Source organism: Vanellus vanellus, assembly GCF_965231255.1.
Source record: "Vanellus vanellus genome assembly, chromosome: 1".
Lineage (NCBI taxonomy): Eukaryota > Metazoa > Chordata > Aves > Charadriiformes > Charadriidae > Vanellus > Vanellus vanellus.
Window position 1 is genome coordinate 134723930 of NC_138905.1, and position 14983 is coordinate 134738912.

The 14983-nt window shown below is 34.7% G+C and overlaps 1 protein-coding gene across 1 annotated transcript in view; it reads left to right on the plus strand.

The window, feature by feature from the left end:
- Positions 1 to 14983, plus strand: part of RPS6KA3 (ribosomal protein S6 kinase A3) — a 78901-nt gene that overhangs the window by 51407 nt on the left and 12511 nt on the right. The window contains exons 10-16 of the mRNA XM_082484999.1: positions 1368 to 1438; positions 5343 to 5431; positions 5700 to 5764; positions 5866 to 5968; positions 6737 to 6861; positions 8860 to 8985; positions 10844 to 10933. Of these exons, the coding sequence (XP_082341125.1) occupies positions 1368 to 1438; positions 5343 to 5431; positions 5700 to 5764; positions 5866 to 5968; positions 6737 to 6861; positions 8860 to 8985; positions 10844 to 10933 (669 nt within the window). The remainder of the gene's footprint in view (positions 1 to 1367; positions 1439 to 5342; positions 5432 to 5699; positions 5765 to 5865; positions 5969 to 6736; positions 6862 to 8859; positions 8986 to 10843; positions 10934 to 14983) is intronic.

The window sequence follows — 14983 nt, forward strand, 5'->3', positions numbered from 1 at the left end:
GCGGCACTACAAATTTACCTTTAAAAAAGTTTGTTTGCAAGTGCAGTTTGTGAAGATCATTCTGAAGTATAAACAAACAAAAGGTGAATTTTTTTATAGTTTTGGCTTATGCCTCTCACACCTTCCTGACAGTTGTCTTAAGAAGTGTTAAAGTTCAAAGTGGGGTATTTTCATGTTGGCATTCTATCAGATTTAAAATTTTAAATGTAAGTATATATGTAAAAAAATAATATTTGGAGTAAAAAGTAATTAGCAGTAGTGAAGAGTTTATAGCAGAGGGTAGTAAAAAATTTAAAATTTTATTTTAATAAAAAGGGGTTTTAAAGAATGCCGTTAGTGCAACTTCATGCTCTTGTTGTAGATCTAAGAATACTACCGTCACATATCATTCACTCCTGTTATCCACGCACATTTTTAATGCTTAGAAGTCTGAATGTTTGGGTCATACCAGAAAAGAGATGAATAGAGAATCCTTGTGTTCAGGATGACTTAAATTTGCATAAGCTGTTCAGAGGGTTCCTTAAATAATTATTTTACTTTTGAAGGCTTTAAGTATATACCATAAAATTTCATTAAATTAAATTGTTTTGCAATTCCTAAACCAAAAATCTGCCTCAGTGTGTTGGCTGCCGTGACTGCTGACAGACTGCTTTCAGTACCTCACTTAGATCTGATATCCCTGCAGCAGACTGCAGCTCAACAGAAGTGCCTTTATATTTATCTATTTTTACTCAGTCACTTTCAGAACAAATCAGTATTTTAACAGTGTCTGTTGCCTACTACCAGGCACTGTAGAATGTGCATGCACGTACTGTGTAGCTCTTACGTGTTCCTTCAGGCTTTATTTCCACTGTATGCATACAGTAACCACTCTTCATCATGCATGTCTTTGTCAATCAACTAACCTTTTTCCCCTTTCCAATGAAGGCTATGTACAAGTCAATTTTAAAAATTTTGACCTTTTTTACTATCTCTGCATGAGGAGAAATCGTCACTAACTTTTGAAAGCGGAATCCTTTTCCCTACCCCCCACCCTTTTGAAAACTAAAATACAGTTTTATAGATCAAGTCTTCCAAGAGTAAACTTTTTAGGTGGAACTGGAACACAGAATGTTATAGTCTAGTCTAAATTGCTCAGGTAAAAGCATGCAAAGCAAGGTATCAATATAGGAAAATATTTTGCAGCTTTAAAAATGGCAAAGGCTGCTCAATGTTCATAGTAATTTAAAATGTACAATAAGAAGTTGTTTTGCACAGACTTGGTTGTTAACATGCATGAATTTTGGAAGGTTAAGATGCTAAGTAGTTTTGTCAAAAAATAGATTTTGTCCAGGTAATGTAATTGATGAAAGTTTTACTCTATACAGTTTGAAATGCTCACTGGTACTCTACCTTTCCAAGGGAAAGACAGAAAAGAAACCATGACTATGATTCTCAAGTGAGTACACTCTTATTTATATATCTCATCAGGTATTCTACAGGAATGCCCTCCGGGCTGCAATATCTAATTTCTACTCTTCCCTCATTTCCAAAGGTACTTGTAAATCCTCACTCCCTATTCCATACTATTAATTCCCTCTGCCGCCTATCTAATTTGCCTTTCTATTCCTCCCCCACACCAGGTACAAAGAATTTCATAGCAGCTCCTTAATCTGTAATAATAACTTCTCCAACCACATGATCTTTCCCATCTTATTTCCACAATATTTTTAACTTTCTTATCCTTTTTAATAACCTGTGCATCTTTCCTTGTTGTTTTTTCAGTTCAGTTTTGGTTTGGGTTTTTTGTTGGGGTTTTGGTTTTTTGGGTTTTTTGTTTGGGTTTTTTTTTTTTGAGAAAGTATTTTCTCTCTTTATCCTTCTCTCTCACCAGCTTCTTACCCCACTTCTTTATATATTACTGGTGCTGCCAACAACTTGCTTCCTGGATACTTCCCCTATTTGCTAAAGTGCATCCTCCCTTATGTAATCTCCTATGACTTGCCCAAGCTCCAGTTTTCCCCTTTGCTATTTCCAGTATAGATCTTGCATTACCTATATTGTGGAAAATGCTTTCCTTCATGCAGTTAACATTTTTGGTTTTGCTAATAAAGGCCTGCTTTTTTTTTTTTTCTTGCTGATCCCCCATATATTCTCTGAAGTAATACAACCTGTGGCATAATTGTCCCGCTTCTGGGACTGTAGCCTAACGCTGTGCAAACAATTCTGTTTCGTCATGTCATAGTTTCACTTCTCTGTTTCCAACCATTTTTTACTAATACCATTTTTTTTTCTGTGGAAGCTCATAAGACCATTTTAGCTATCTCGTATGTTTTCTATTTCATTGTTTATCATTATTCTTAGTCCTGTTACCACTTGTCTGCTGATATATCAAAGCCAGCATTTCTTTTGCACCAACAGCCTATTTTGAAAAGTAAATATATGAAATTCTTTCATATTTTTTCTCAGTAATTAGAAGGTGAAAACTGCTAGAAAACATAAATTCTTCTTTTTCTTGCTTTTGCTTTCATAATGCATACATGTTACGTTATTCTTTGCCCTTGTTTTTCTTCCTCATCTTATATTTGCAAATGTATTTAGTGGTGCTAATTTCTTCTGCTGCCTCAACACCATGCCAATTCAAATCTTCACGTTGTGATTATTGAATGTCTTTAACTAAAAGGTTCTATCTGTTCACAGCAAGCGTAAACTCCTTCTGACCACCTCCTATTTACAAGAAGCTAGTCTGACATAGTTCTGCTGCACTCTCACTTATTTCAGGAGCCATGCATTTTTTCCATCCATGTCTCACAAGTTACATCTTTCTCTTCTTTTCTCTGCCTGCATGTGACTCCACTCTGTTCCTCAGCAGTCTTTCCACTGTTGCTACAAAAATCTTCTGTATTTAGCTGCCATGTAGAATACCCTCCTTGACATTCATAACTACTTCCAGATTTCATCTGAGCATGTATATCTAATTCCCTTTCCAACTTTTTTCTTTTCTCACCTTCTAGTCATTGTAATTGTTACTAGTTTGAGAGCTGCACAAAAAATGTGGTATGAAGTAAAGAAATTTTACCTCTGTTTTAATGTTCTGTGCACTTGTGATTATTACATACATATACATTTTTTTTGCTGTTGGTAATATTAACAGCTGAAAAACAGAAGATATTTTAAAGTCATTTCTGATAAGTTCACATTTTTTGTCCAGACCCATAAGAATGGCAGTATGTATTTTATTTTCTGTGTACTAGTAAATGTACTATATTTCTCCTTAAATTTTTCATAAAATTGTTTAAAATGGACACTGTGCATATGGATATTTTCATAGTGTATTGTTTAAGAAACATTAATTTTCTTACCTTCTGTTCCTGAAAATCCACAGAAAACATGTTCTTCTTACAACACATGTTTTCCTGGGCTCTTTATTTCTCACATCACCAAGACAAGTTTTTTGTTTATTTTTGTGTTTTACCTAAAACTGAGAAAGTCTGCAATTTGAAGAAATCATAGTTTGCAGCAATAACGTTAACTTTTTAAAGCATCTTTTCTCCTTTACTGAAGAGGTATGCCTTTGTCTTTGTCCATCAGGAATGTCAGAAAAAAATTGCTGTCACTCATGTAGTTGTGTAACCTAGGACCTCTGAGGACCTGGTGGTTGCCTTTTCTTCTGCTGTCTCACGTGGCCCATAAAGGATTTTGTGAAAGGTGCTCCTTCATGATGGAAAGGGAGCAACAACAGTTTTAATCTTTGTGGTTTGGACAAGGTTTGCACAGTTCGCTCCCCTGTGGACTGCAATACATGCCAGTCCTCTAGAATTTCTTCTACATATTCTGTGTCTTTTCATTGAGTCAGTTCTCCATAAGATTAATTGCAGCTATGTTTTTGGCTGGTTTTAGATTTTTCTAAGCAGTTGACCTCTCATGCTGAACCTTCAGGGCTACATCCTACTGTTGGAGCTGGTTTGGATTATAATAGGACAAAGATTTCCACCCACTCCAGCAGAGTCCTATCATATTTAGTTGTCTGTTCTTTGTCCTTCAATAACATTGTAAATGACACCATTGTGCTTCTGCAGACAATGTGTTCCTCACTTCCTCCTTACAGTGTAGCTCTCTGATACTTTGCTGGGAGCAGAAATGACATCAAGTGAACGTGCAATGAAATCACTGCATATAAAGTGCATGAGTAAGAATTCAGCTGCTAGTGGTGCATGGCAGTCGGGGAAGCATTGGATGGCCCACTGCCTGTTCTTCTGCTCAAGTGGTGGTCTTGATCTGCCTGTAGCATGTTACTGAAGAGCGCAAAGAAGGCAAAGTTTTTCAGATACCCCACCCCCCCAACTTCTTTAACGAAGAAAGGAATAGAAAATTTAGTAAATTCAAGTTTTAAAGTAATGAATAGTGAATCAATGGCAATGTGTATGCACTTGCTGAAGTGATGGGGGGTGGACATCTACAAATAGCTGGAACACAAGGCAAAACACATCTTGTGCTTGAAACAGAGAAAGCCTGTGTCATGGATTGTTACAGAAAAATACAAGCTACAGGTTGAACAAAAGATGGAAAGGAGGGAATTACATCCGCCCTAACCATTATCATGGGCATAAGAAAAAGTGAGACCTAATAACATTAAGAGGATGGAGGCTCAACATTAAATGGGGAGGAGGAAAATATGGTGAAGATTACAAAACGTAATTAAATGACAGAACTACAAAAACTTAATTCTAAAAATTCAAGACCGGCAAGTTGGAAAGTAGTATTTGAAATGGGAGAGCAAAAAGGGAGAGCAAAAAGAAAGGAGTGATTGTTTTCTCCTTTTTTTTTTTTTTTTCTTTACCCACTAATCTTGCAAGATCTGTCCTACCTTAATTCAATTTCTGTCTTCTAGATTAGGTCTCCTGTTGTTTTGCTTGGGTGTTCTTGCTGTATGTCACACTGTGGTAGTTTTCTTACCCCTTCTAAAATGTCTTTTATCTTACTGTCGGAATGGGTTTGCTTGTTTGGTGTCATTTAGTAATAACTGAACTCAAAAACGGATCAAAACGTATAACAAAAATTTACAAGTTCCTAAACTGTTACCCAGTAAGTATTTTCTACGTTTTTGACCATCTCTTCCTCTACTTCAGTTCCTGAGTCATTACTGAAAATGTTATACTACTCAAAACAGGGAAAAAAAAAATAGAAATTACACATTTACATGACTGACAGCACTTTTGCTCTGTTTCTGATGACTGAAGGCAATTTCTCAGTGATGCTGTTTTGTTTGATACGCATTTGTTGAATGACCAAGGACAGGGGGAATGCAGAGTGAGTTCTTCCCTAAATATGTTTGTATGCTATTAATTATCTTTGTTCTATAGGGCCAAACTTGGCATGCCCCAGTTCTTGAGTCCTGAAGCACAGAGTCTTCTGCGAATGCTCTTCAAAAGAAACCCAGCAAACAGATTAGGTAAAGTGTTTAGCGGAATATTTTAAATTTTATCACGATATTGATAACATCAATGATCATTAAACTGACTGAATAAGTTTACAGTTTCTTGTGTAAAATAGTCTTTGAAGTGAGAACGTGGTTGCCTGTTTGCTCTACTGATGATCAACAAATTATTATCATTTCTGCTACTCATATGTCTAAAATTAATGCAGAAGAAATAAGAAATATTTCTAGTCATTCTTTTGACCAAGAAGAAAATAATTCACATTTTTCTTCTTTATAAAAGGTGCAGGTCCAGATGGAGTTGAAGAAATTAAGAGGCATGCATTCTTTTCCAAAATAGATTGGAATGTGAGTATCTAATTCAAAATGAATTCAGTAAATTTCTTAGTTACATGTTCGGTGGTGTCATATAACTTTTTAATTCACTCTGGGTTATGCCTTCTCCTCAGAAATTGTACAGGCGAGAAATTCATCCCCCTTTCAAACCTGCAACTGGCAGACCTGAAGATACTTTTTATTTTGACCCTGAGTTTACAGCAAAAACTCCAAAAGGTAAAATGAGAAGAATTAAGCAATTTACATATTCAAAAATTAGAAACCTTGTTCCTGTTCACCTTATGTAAAGTGTCTTGTTCTTCCAGGTATTGCTAGGCTAAATGAATGCTCACAGACAAGTATTCCATAGTTCGTAAAAGTTTTGTGGTCTTTGGCGTAAATATATCACCAGGGATGACTGAGTTGTCCTATGTTAAAAACAAAGTAATCTTTGGCAACAAAACATATACATAAGTTCAATTGTACTCATCTAAGAAATCTAATTTTTTTTTTAATTCAAAAAGATTATCCATGTTTGTTCATTTAATTCATGATGGTGACTCTGTGTACTATGTATATGTAGAAACTTACTCATTTCAGACTTCGGGTGTCAAAGTTGCTGTTTCAGCGCAATCTGTCTCTGCATAGTTTTACACTGATCCATTAAAAATATAATAAAATTTTCACCTTTACAAAAGTAGGGTGTTACCAAAATTTGAGTGATATATGTAAATATTTTCTGCAAAGTACTGTTTTTTATATAATAAAATAGTCTGACAGTAATATGATCTTTGTAATCATTGATTATCAGTTGTGTTTCTGGATGGCGTATGCAAAATAACTCAGTCATTATTTGTATTTTGGTCCTCAGAGGAACTGAAATTTGCAGAAAATGTTTGTGTAGTTTATAGAATAAAACTGTAGTTTATTTACTTTTCCGAGTAGACGTAATCTCATCTCTACATTTCAAAAACTCTGCTTGTAAGTAGATGATGTGTTTTTCAGATTCGCCTGGTATCCCACCTAGTGCTAATGCACATCAACTTTTTCGGGGATTTAGTTTTGTAGCTATTGCATCAGATGATGAAAGCCAAGCAATGCAGACAGTTGGAGTGCATTCAATTGTCCAGGTGAGTACATCTGCTTTAAAAAAAAAAACCAAACCTCGATAAAGCAATATTGCTGTCTCTTGGTGGAGGGATAGTTTCCTTCATCACAGAATGAAGTACCATGACAAATTCATTATCAGCTTTATACAAGAAAAGTAAAGACCAGGTTATTTTATCCAAACAAACCTTCTGGAGGTGTAGAACCTGTTTACAGATGTGAATAGGCTTCAACCCTTAGATGAAAACATCATACCATCTATACTGTAATGACTCTTTAATATCAAGCCATAATTACAAGGTGGAAGGGAATAACAAATATCTTGATCTTTTTCCCCTATGCATGAAAATATTGGTTGATTCCTACGGTGCACTAAGAGGCACTGGAGTACAAATGTGAATTGTATCTGGATGTTTTGGACTGGTGTGTGTTATGGAACCCCTGACCCAGGACATATTCCATCCCTCCTGAACCACTTTAAATTAATGTGCTAATCTGTGATATTTTGTGACTAATTTCCGTGTATCATGCAATTCAGTGTTACAGTACGCACACAAGCTTTGGCTTCTTAGCAGTATTAGAATGACTCCAGTACAGTCTCTCTTATTAATGTGAAGTTGTCACTGTTGATAGCCTAATTCAGTTGCTATTCTTATTATTCTATTACTGTCAGGACTCCTCATTCTTGGTAAACAAAGCTTTGCTTAGGTGCAATTTTTCTGTAAGACAAGAAAAGGTGGACCTCGTGGTAGAATGGGGGAGAGGCATGCCTTCCCTCCTCATGAGGCTGAGGTCATTCTAAAAGCATGCTTCAGCACTGGAGAGTTTGCAACCAGTGGGGAAAAAGGCAAATACACGTACAGGAAAGAAAACTGGAAAACCTCTGCAAAAATTGTATTTCTTCCTCCTCTTTCTGCTTTTAATAATTCTAATTACTGAGGAAGACAGAGTCATGAAAACCAACTAGTGATCTAAATTGTGTTGAAACCTTATTGGTGTATAGGTAGGAATAAAAAGGTACACTGTATGATTGGGTTTGTTTATATTTTCACCGCAAGAATATTTGCAAATGTCTGAGAAAATTTTTAAAATACAGTTTATTCAGAACATGAACAGCTCTTGTATTTCTTTAATCCTCTTACATCTAGAATAGTTATAACTTGCTTGTTTGTACACATTACCTGTTTCCTGTATAATAAAACATTAAATTTCAAGTGGGTTTAGATCCTTTTTTTTTATTCTAATGAAGCTGTTTGATTTGGTATATAGGTCAGAATGCCTTCTGGTCCTGAAGTCTCGCTAAGTTTCTACAAGCTTTTTTCTGCTCCTTCTTTCCCACACAGTTTTGTGGATGAAATTCTTTCTCTTTGTATATGGTTTCCTTCTCTTATAAAGTCTGTTTCTCTGCTGCCTTTCCTCTGTGCCCCTCAACCGCTTCCTCACTCCTATTTCCTCTTTTCTGTGCTGCAGGATACCCAGATGGTTTCCTGCAAATGCTTTGTATCCTTTGCACAAACTCCTTATACTAGAACACCATTTCCTCCCCATACAAGAGTGAATACGTGTCCTTCTTTCAGCCTTTTATTTCTGTGAAAGGATTTTTGACTGCCATTCTATGCAATTTCCAGTTAATCTGATTCTCTTCAGTATGTGTGAATTTTCCAGCTGGCATTCATCTATTTGGATAATAGAAACAGTGATGCTATTTTACCATTATTTTATCATGTCTTCCAATCTTCTTTGTTTCGGAGATTCTATCTTTAAATTAATACATCAGTAACCAGAAACATCATGTTGTCAGTTTGTTAAATACAGTATGCATTATTTACAATGTGTCTAATATATAATTCATCTCATACTAATATCAAACGGAAGGTAGTGGCTGTTTAGACCACTTTGACCTAGTACAGCCATCAGTTTAAAATTTGAAGCAAATCACTAGGAATTCAAAAACTTATTCTTAATATAAAAGTCAGTTATATATTTAGAATATTCATTAATTGATAATGTTATTTTGGTAGCAGTTGCACAGGAACAGCATTCAGTTTACTGATGGATATGAAGTAAAGGAAGATATCGGAGTCGGGTCTTACTCTATCTGCAAGAGATGTATTCATAAAGCTTCCAACATGGAATATGCTGTAAAGGTACTTACTTTGTTATAAAACACACCAATTCTTTTCAGGTTTCAGCATCATAGACACTGGGCATAATTAATTTATTTGCCATAAAGAACATAGCAAATTCTTTTCAGGTTTCAGCATCATAGACACTGGGCATAAATAATTTATTTGCCATAAAGAACATAGCAAATTAACATAATTTTTTAGTATAAAAAGATTTTAGATGCAAATGTGAATTATACTAATCAACCAAATAGAATATTTACTCGCAGATATTTATATAGAATTGCTATAGGTTTTGTTATCCTGGTTTGGGTGGTGGGTCTTTGAAACACCTATGTAATTACAGTAAAATTGATGAGAATTACATGACAGAGTCTAGAAGAAAATGTACAATGAAAAGCTTACATGACTTTCCATAATTTATTTTTTTTACATGCCATTGATTACTTTTAGGTAAACATAGTTATATATGGAGGTTCGGTTTTGCTTCCAAAGTAGATTCATAAATTGTCAGATAGCTAGGAGTTCATAACAGTGTTTAAGTCTGGTATACCTTCCAGAATAAACTTCAACTCTCTGCTTGCTGGTTTTTAACAAGGTTTCTAATGTTGGTTTTATGTTACTCTGTTGGGCTTTCTAGCACTTTTTTGAAGGCATTAAATTCTTCGTTGAAATCAGTAGATTTCCCGGAAGTGGAATGATAATTTTATCCTTTTGTATCTTGTATAACACCGTGGAGCTGAATGGTTACTATGAAAGCAGGAATATAAATTAACAAACTTTAAAAGAAAAAAAAATATTATTAAATCCTGTACTGTGAGGCAGTTCTCTGTTTTAATTGTTGGACAGTTTACTACTCAAATATGGCAAATCCGAAGATAAACTATATTTCACTGCATCCTTGTACACAGATTGTCTATTAGAAACCCTCCAATTTCAATTTGGTAGTTACATACTTGTCATTATTCTGGTTCTGGCCAGGAACAGATTTGACTTCTGTGCTTGCAATTTGAAATAATTTCTTGAAACTGGAAAAAAGTACTTTCATAGCTCTTAATTCTCTAAGCCATAACATCTATTGTGAGGATTGCCTCGCTTTTCTGCTGCCTCTGTTGAGGCTTTTTTTCCTCAAAGAATCATGAAAAAAAGAATAAACTGATCAGTGTCCAATGTGTTAAAATGGTGCTGGTAGCAGTAAGGGCTTGGGATGTCAAGAGGAAGAAGGGGTAACACAGACATGGAAAAGACATTAGAGGAAATTCTGAAGTTCAGGAGGAAAAAAAAAAAGGACAAGAATAAGAATATGTTTTAAGTAGGACAAAATACTATTTTGCTTGTTTGCACAGGGAGAACTTCAGAGCCTGATAGCAAGCCTCCAGAGATTCAAGTGAACTTTCATAATAGAAGGCTGGTCTGAATTAACTCAGAGAAATTTGTCTTTTTTCTTATTTTTGATTCCCTTATTTGCCTGCTTTGTCTTTGCTGCACTAAATATTTGTTTGAGATTAGCTTTGTGAGAATCAGTTCATTAGCATCGTCAAACCAGTATCTCATGTCAAATTGGGAACTGCCTATTTTATTAAATGGTGGGTGACTGAAGCCTTATCTACTAAATAGCCTTGCATTATTTATCTTAGCCTGAGGAATCAGATTACTTCTGCAAAATTGTTGTCAATTGAGAGACTTTTCCATGGTTTTCCTACTTTTTTGCTTTGCCTTGCTATTCCAATTTAACAGACTTTGTTTTGGTGATAATCTATCCCCTTTACCAACAACAATAAATACTGCCTATCTGTTTATGCTAGTAAGCACACCAAAGTGTTACACTATATAATATTCACAAGAAGAATTATGCCTATGTGTCTATTTGCTCTTATAGATCATTGACAAGAGTAAAAGAGATCCAACAGAGGAGATTGAAATCCTGCTGCGCTATGGACAGCATCCAAATATTATTACCCTAAAAGATGTAAGTAGTATGTCAGAGACATCCTTTAGTGTATTATAATTACATATCACTTTCTAATTTGAGAGACAACTAACTGTATGTTTTAGATTTATGTTACTATTTTTCAGTATTTAAAAATAAAACAATGTCCTAATGCAATTTATTCAACAATATCAAATTTTTTACTGAGGTGTGATCTTTTAAAGATGCTCATATTTTGGTGCACATAATCCTAAGCAGTCAAATAATTCATCCTTCATAAATCTTAGCACAGGAATAATTCATTTAACGTTGGCTATATTTTTAAAGGAACACATGGTTTTTTTGGTTGCTGGGTTAACAATCTACTTTTCTTGACATTAGTCAAAAGCAATTTTGAAGCGTGTTATGACATAACTGAGAACTCACTGTTTGAGGTAGCAAAGTAATTTTCATGGATAGTAATGATTGTTACTCAGTAGTGGACAAAATGTTTTCATATCCCTGGTCATCACTTTTCTTTACCTAGTATTGTTATTATTGTTATCTGGTCTTTGCATGGAAGATTATCTAGCTTTTTTTTTTCTTGTATTATTTGCTCTGACCATGGAAACACTTTGACCATGAAAAGCAATGAGTAACACAAGCTGGGAGGTAGAGGCTTTTCATAGTGAACAGTAGATTCTGATGATACAACAGAAAAAGAAAATTGGCTTGCTTTCCTTGATTACGCATTAAAGAGGATTAAAAATTAAAAAGGCATATGCTTAATGATTGACTTAGTCTGCAGGAAAGTATTTTGGTCCCCAAAACCAAACCTTAAGCAAAACAGCTAACTATTTACAGGAAGCTGAGCTCAGCTGAAGGGAGATTCTCAGACATCTTGAAGTCATTAAAACAGTAGTTGGTAAATGCTGTGGAGATGAGTACTAGAGAACTCTACCTAAAGGTCATCTTCTATTATAATCTGTCTTCACTTTACCAATATCGTGTACTTTGGCTCTTTCTTGGGAGAACAAAATAAGTCAGATATACAAGGGAGCCCACCACAGAGCTTACTTTATGCAAGACAGATACCATAATTACAATCCCACTTTCTGTTTGTTCTGCTTTATGTGGTTGGACAATAAAGCTACCTGAACGCAACTGTGCTTTGCTAGCACAGAACCTGCATCAGCATTCAGGTTGCTTTTAGTGCTGCATGCTAGGTTTATGTGTTGCTTTGATTCATAACGGAGGTGGTGTTATTTAAGCAGGAAGACAAACATAAGGAATGTGAGTACTTACCTGAGCTTAAGCATTATGAATTTTTTTCACTGAGAGCAGAGAAATGCAGGCAGCCTTGAAAAGTTGCCATGTATGCTTAATCATTCTACTTTGTAATTAAATGTTCATCATAACCAGTCATCTTCCGGTAAGAGCCATCTTTGGTTCACACCAACAGTAACATACACGTAACAAAAGGAGACAACAACAGGAAAAAAAAAGCCTTAAGTCCACAGAGGGAGAGAAGACAGTAAGCTGTAATTCTCATTTATTTCTACTTCAGATCAGTTTCTCAAGCCCAGTTTCTGGAAGTATGTCCAGTGTAAGGAAAGAGGAATAGGACTCATGTATTAGAAACCTGTATAATGTCTACTACTGTAAAAACTTAACATTAAGTTTTCATTGTCATAATATAGATGCGTGGGGTGAATTCTTGTGTATCCCACAATATAGTGGTGTGCTATTACAGCTTTCAGAGGAAGGAATAAGGAGTACTTGGCCTTCAGGCCTCCAGCTCATCAAGAGCACCGTGTGTTATTATACCTATAAAACTCAATGTGGATTTGACTCCATTTTTCATTCAGTTCCACACCAAATTTAAATGATTCTATTTTTAAATGCCAAATCAAAATGTTTCAACATTAAGTGAATGTCTTTGGAAATTATTATTCTGCAAGAAGTAATTTCTTTCTTTTCTTGTATTTCAAGAATAAATGCAGTAATATTTGAATTTATCGAAGGATGGAAATTTTCATTCTTTCTCAGCCTTTTTATGTAATTTAATTCTGAAGGTGTTTGGATTGAAACAATGGATATTCAAAACACCAAATTCTTTCTGCAATGCACAGTCCTCTGGGGCTTTTCCTTCTGATTGTTATCAGTGGTATTTTTCAGTTACACAGTATATAAACAAAAGAAAGAGCTATATTGTGCTAAATCAGATGTCCTTCTTATCCAATATCCTGCCTCTGACAGTGGCCATTAGTGGATGCCTAGGAAACCATGTAAGAACGGAGGAAGCACACAGCTTCCAACAAACCATTACCTTGAAACTTCCTGTGCCAGACCATTATATATATTTTACCCTTTTTTACCTATTAGCTACTGTTCTGTAACAGAACTTTTGTCCTGTTTTATTTAAAGCGCTGGCTGAAGAATCTTTTCAGAAGCATTTTAGAAACCTGAATATAGTATATCCAGTCTCCCAGTCCAAGTGCTTATTTATGAGTTCAAAAAAAACCTCCCAATATGCATGCAAAATCTTATTTTGCTTTGCAAAAAAGGTGTTATATTTATCCATTACATTATATTTTGTTTGTGTGCCTATATCTGTTTATCAATATAGTTTCTTCCAGTTTGCCTGGTAGAGAAGATGTCCTGACTGATCTATGGCATGTGCCAGGAGTTCATTTTAAAAACTAGTGTCACGTTTATGGTCTCAGCATAATGCTGTGCACCTAAGTGGGAAGAAAACTTCAACAGTATTTATTCAGTGCAAACAATTAAATTGATAGATAAATCTGGGCGAGATGGATGGTTTGTTTGGGGTGGATTTTTTTTTTTTTGACAGGCAGACAGGACCAACAAGGGGTAGCAGATAAAATAGTAACCAAATGGAAATTTTGCTTGAATGCCCCCTGCAGTACTAAGATGTGTGTGCTTTGTCATGTCAAATGAAATAAGCTTATTTCTTCATGTTATACCAGGATTAGAGGAAGCATGCCTATTAAAAAAAAAAAAAAAAAAAAAAAAAAAAAAAACAACAACTAAAATGTCAGTTCAGTATCTAGAATTACATAATTCTGTTTTTTAATACTGTGGAATATTTAAAGTCTTAATACAAACACATTCAGATGATCAGTCACTTATATTTTGTGGGGGGAAAATTGCTATTAAATGAGAACATGGAAATCTGTCACGTCCTTAAGATCATAAGCTTGTAAAGCCTGCAGAATTATTTCTTTAACACTCTTCCTCTTTTTTATTTGGTGAGAAAATAAATCATTTTACTATAGTTAAGAGCACAAAAATTTCTAAGCTTAGGCCTTTAGTAGCTTGTATTTCCCACGTAGCTTAAGACAAGGAAGTTGGGATGAAAACTCTTTATTTAATTTAGCCGATATCTATTCCTAACTTTATTTTACTATAACTAGGCTAATTATTTCTACTTAAATACAAACTAGTTTTTATTTCACATATGTTACTGAAGAGAACAATTCCAACATCACCACAAAAAATAAGTTGAAATAATAATAGGGAACAGAGTCTATAAAAGGTTTCACTAAAGCAGGAGCTGCTTTCTGGATTAAGTCAAAACCCCAAGAAAGTGCAACTGAAATGAAATGCTTAAGTATACCTTAAAATATATTTTGGTGTAGTTCAGTCTGTAGTGCCCCCTGCTGATAATCAAAATAATTCTCAACAATTTTTTCCCTAGAAGTTAAAATCCATGCAAAAATTAAGCCATTTTGTGAGGGCTAAAACATACATATTATTAATTTTAGATTTTGGTTTAGGCTTTATGTGCGGAGTAATGAATAAGTTGTAGGCTTTTATCATAGATTTTGTTTGTTTGTTTGACTGTTCAGTTGGAATGATCTCTGTTCATATTTGTAATTTGGTGCAATAAATGCTTCTAGAATTAGCTCTGGTTTTGCCTTAATTAGACTAGTTTCCATTTATTACTATTTCTTAATTTCTCATGTATCTAGTTTAATTTGTTTCAGTAAAACTATGTGGGGAAAACTACATGTTATTCATCCCTTTTTTGTCTTTAAACATTTACATGCCAGTATTTTTATGTTATTTCATTACTGTACTGCCTTT